At 43.3% G+C, this 3,972-nt stretch overlaps 1 protein-coding gene across 1 annotated transcript in view; it reads left to right on the forward strand.

Annotated features, from left to right (window-relative positions):
* spry1 (sprouty homolog 1, antagonist of FGF signaling (Drosophila)) overlaps positions 1-3,722 on the forward strand; it is a 4,511-nt gene extending 789 nt beyond the window's left edge. Inside the window, exon 2 of the mRNA XM_051860605.1 lies at positions 2,188-3,722. Within this exon, the coding sequence (XP_051716565.1) occupies positions 2,243-3,112 (870 nt within the window). The 5' untranslated portion in view covers positions 2,188-2,242 and the 3' untranslated portion in view covers positions 3,113-3,722. The remainder of the gene's footprint in view (positions 1-2,187) is intronic.
* The last annotated feature ends 250 nt before the right edge of the window (positions 3,723-3,972 follow it).

Here is a 3,972-nt window from a genome sequence, read left to right on the forward strand (position 1 = left end):
TCTTTCCGTTCGCTTCTATTCGATCCTCGTGAAGTTTCGGACTCTTCCTGCATCATAAAGCGCTTTGAGAAGCGTGTGAAGCTCTGTGTTTGATTTGAAGTCTTCCTGCTCAGTGTGGCTCTGCATTTTAATGTTAACCAGCCATACACATGCAAATCAGGACGGGAAGTATTTGTACTTTACTTCAGTTGTGTGCTTATTGAGGTCGGTACAAAGTCTTGTTAATAGTCAACTCTCTCTCTCTCTCTCTCTCTCTCGGGGGTTAAATAGCTCTGTGAATGGAAGGGAAAGAGCTCGAGACCTTCTCTTCACACACACGCTCTTCTGCGGTGTGATTTATGAGGTCTGTCGCAGAAAGTAGATCTGCACACGTTCAGTCCGAATGCGCGTTTGGAGCGTCACGTGTGAATAAACCCCGCGGTGAACGCGCATCTCCTGCAGCAGGGTGTGAATTGTGTCCGGGCGGGTTTGACCCTCTAATTAAGGCTTGAACCCCCCAAAGGAAGTCAGAAACAAAAGCTTGGGGGCCTTAAGAGTGTGTGTGTGTCTGTGTGTGTTTCTCACACGCTTCAGTTACCAGTAAACTCTGGGGGTTTTGCAGTGATGCCATAGAAGAACCATTTTAGTGAACTTTAGGCAACTTGGAGTCTTTGTGTAACTTTCTCAGTTTGTGTAAATTCACTTGGGGTTCAGAGTATTTTTTTCCACATTGATTTCACACATCTTATACAATGATGTGGTCTTGTTTCATTATTACGGTGTATATGTTTTTCTTTATTCACCCTGAAAGAATGGAAGTGAAATGTGACAACATGCCCCACACATGACCATATGACCACTTAAAATGTTATCTGATCTAAAAAAAAAAAAAAAAAAACTAAAATATTTTGTCAGTAAAATACAATTATTAACTTTTTCATATAAAATAATAGTGTTTTTTTAATAATGAAAAATAAACTAATTTTAGAGTCTTAAAATGAGCAAACATGAGGGGCAAACAGATGAAGAAACTTTACATTTTTAAAAAATAATTTCTGAACATTACATCTCAGCCTTCTTTCATCTGTTTCTCAATTAAATTCATGAAAGTAGTAAATATGAATTATATTGCTAACATAGAAGAGTTCTAATAGTGAGGTAATAACACTGGGATTTAACCCTGGCTAGTGTCTTCTGCTAGTTAGTTATGCAAGTTAAGTGTCTAAACTGTTGATTGGAGGAGATGAAGTACTTATAAATGAAGTACCAAATGTACTTTTGTTGTGGTTAAATAGACGTTCAGCAAGATTTTTTTGAATTTTGTCTCTGTATAGTGTTGATATGGCAAGTAGTAAATACACTAAGTTTCATCATGTGCTGAAACATTGAAACCATGTGTGTGACAACTAGCCCCGCTCAGCCCTAATTATCATTTCATATTCGTTATCTCATGAATAATTGCAAACAAAGTATAATATCTAAAAAATGGTTGTCGTGTGTTTTAATGCACTTTCTAAATGTTAGAATTATTCATGAGATATTATGAGGTGCATTACAAGGCATAATTACTGCATTAAAGATATTTTTTATAATGCATTGCCACATAAAGGCTTCAAGTAAAGTCTATTTTTCTTAGTTTGAAGAACATTTTGAAAATCTAAAGACCATATTTTTGCGGAATGGAAAGATTTCATGGATGTTAAAGGTTCTTCATGGAACCATCAATGCCATTAAAGTACTTTTTTCACTCACTCTTTAGATTAGGGTCCAATTCCCACTATTAACTACGACTTTTGCCTCAATAAACTCTTAATTACTGCTTATTAATAGTAAGTAAGGTAGTTGTTAAGTTTAGGTATTGGTAGGATTAAGGGATGTAGAATAAGGCATTAATATATGCTTTACAAGTACTAATAAACAGCCAATATCCTAGTAATATGCTGCTAATAAACAACTAGTTAATAGTGAGAATTGGACCCTAAACTAAAGTGTTACCCTCTTTTCCATTATAAAGAACTCTTTGTGAAATGGAAAGATGTTAAAAGTTCTTTGTGGAGCCATAAAGAACCTTTATTTTTAAGTCAAATAAAGATAAATGTGTTTAAAAAGTATTTGTTTTTGACTGCATTAACTGTGCATGCTGAGAATGACCCGTCTCTCTCTCTCTCTCTCTCTCTCTCTCTCTCTCTCTCTCTCTCTCTCTCTCAGGGTGTCAGATGAACATTGCATCTGTTCTGTTGTCTGGAGTTGCTGATCGTGTCTTATGGATCGCCACGGTCAGCGCGGAGGGACCGTCAGACATCCGGACCTCCCGTCTGGGGCCATCCTGTCCCTGGATCAGATCAAAGCCATCCGCTCCTGTAACGAGTACACGGAGGGCCCGGCCGTAGCACGCAGACCGGCCCCGGGGCCGCGCACGCCGCCGCGGAAGCACGAGAGGACTCACGAGGTGCTCCTGGTGAACGTGAACAACAACTACGAACACCGGACCGCCCGTCCGCCGGCGCTCAGCCGGTCCACCAGCACGGGGAGCGCCGGGAGCAACAGCAGCACGTCTTCGGAGCAGGGCTTGCTGCCGAATTACCGCAACAGAGCCGTACGGACTCAGCCGAGCGCATCCTCGCATCCGTTCCTCCCACCGGACGCTCCGCTCAAACAGACCCCGGTGGAAAAGCTGGACTCGGCGCATCTGTACATCTGCGAGAGCTGCGGGAAATGTAAGTGCAGCGAGTGTACGGCGCCACGGCCGCTTCCGGCGCGCCTCGCCTGCAACGGACAGTGTCTGTGTTCGGCCGAGAGCGTGGTCGAGCACGGGACGTGCATGTGTTTGGTGAAGGGCATTTTCTACCACTGTTCCAACGACGACGACGACGTCGGCGACCCCTGCGCCGACCGGCCGTGTTCGCTGTCGCACCCGCAGTGCTGCTCGCGCTTCCTGTGCATGGGCCTCATGTCGGCGCTGTTCCCGTGTCTGCTCTGTTACCTGCCCGCCAAGGCCTGCGTGAAAGCGTGCAACTCGTGCCACGACCGCGTGAACCGGCCCGGCTGCCGCTGCAAGAACTCCAACACCGTTTACTGCAAGCTGCAGAACTGGAACCAAACGCCCGGACACGCGCCGGGAAAACCGTCCTGAGGCCCTCATATCGAGAAATATGATTTTATTAATAGCTGGGGAAGCTGTATCGCTGCTGCAGGATGTGGGAACAGAAAAGGGGGAGGGGTTATGTTAATGAGCACATATAAGCTCCGCCCCTCCCGGAGGAATGTGAAAACCACTTGTTTCGTTGCCGTTTTCAGCAGGTTGCCTTACCCGACTGTGTACAGCTACTATCTAACACCAGAGAGTTCAGCAATGGTGCTTTGGAAACCAAACCTGTGAAGGACTTTATTTGCCGGGCCGGACCGTAAAAATGTAGCCGTTACCGGATCTCCGTAGCAGGCGCGGTTGTTATGAAACGGTTTCTACGCATCTGTTTTTGTTCTCATTTTGTTGATGTAAAGAGGAATTTACGGCTATTTTTTAAAAGAAAATGTTAAAACTGTTTAACTTTTTTCGTTGTTGTTGTTGTAAAAAAAAATATTTATTATGTGAAGCTCTATTATTTTATGATATTTATTGCAAAGGACAGATTTACTCATGTCTGAATATAACAAAATATCAACACTTACTGCAACATGAAAGAATGGAGAAACAGATGGAAACATGTTAACTTTAATGCAAAAATATACAAATTAATGCAAAACGCTCTTGTCTAGTGTCTCATTTCATTCGGAGAACAAGATTAAACTGCTGATGTTTGGATTCATTCAGGATTTAATCATTATATCTGCACTGCCCACATTAGAAAAGAAGGTGTGTGTGTGTGTGTGTGTGTGTGTGTGTGTGTGTGTGTGTCTCCACCTGGCCACCTGTGTGAGGCTCATAAAGTCTCTCTCTTTGTCTTGTTTTATTGGTGTTTCCTGCTGTCAGGCGTTTGTTGATTTCACCCCCGC

This window comes from Ctenopharyngodon idella, chromosome 14 (genome assembly GCF_019924925.1).
Source record: "Ctenopharyngodon idella isolate HZGC_01 chromosome 14, HZGC01, whole genome shotgun sequence".
Lineage (NCBI taxonomy): Eukaryota > Metazoa > Chordata > Actinopteri > Cypriniformes > Xenocyprididae > Ctenopharyngodon > Ctenopharyngodon idella.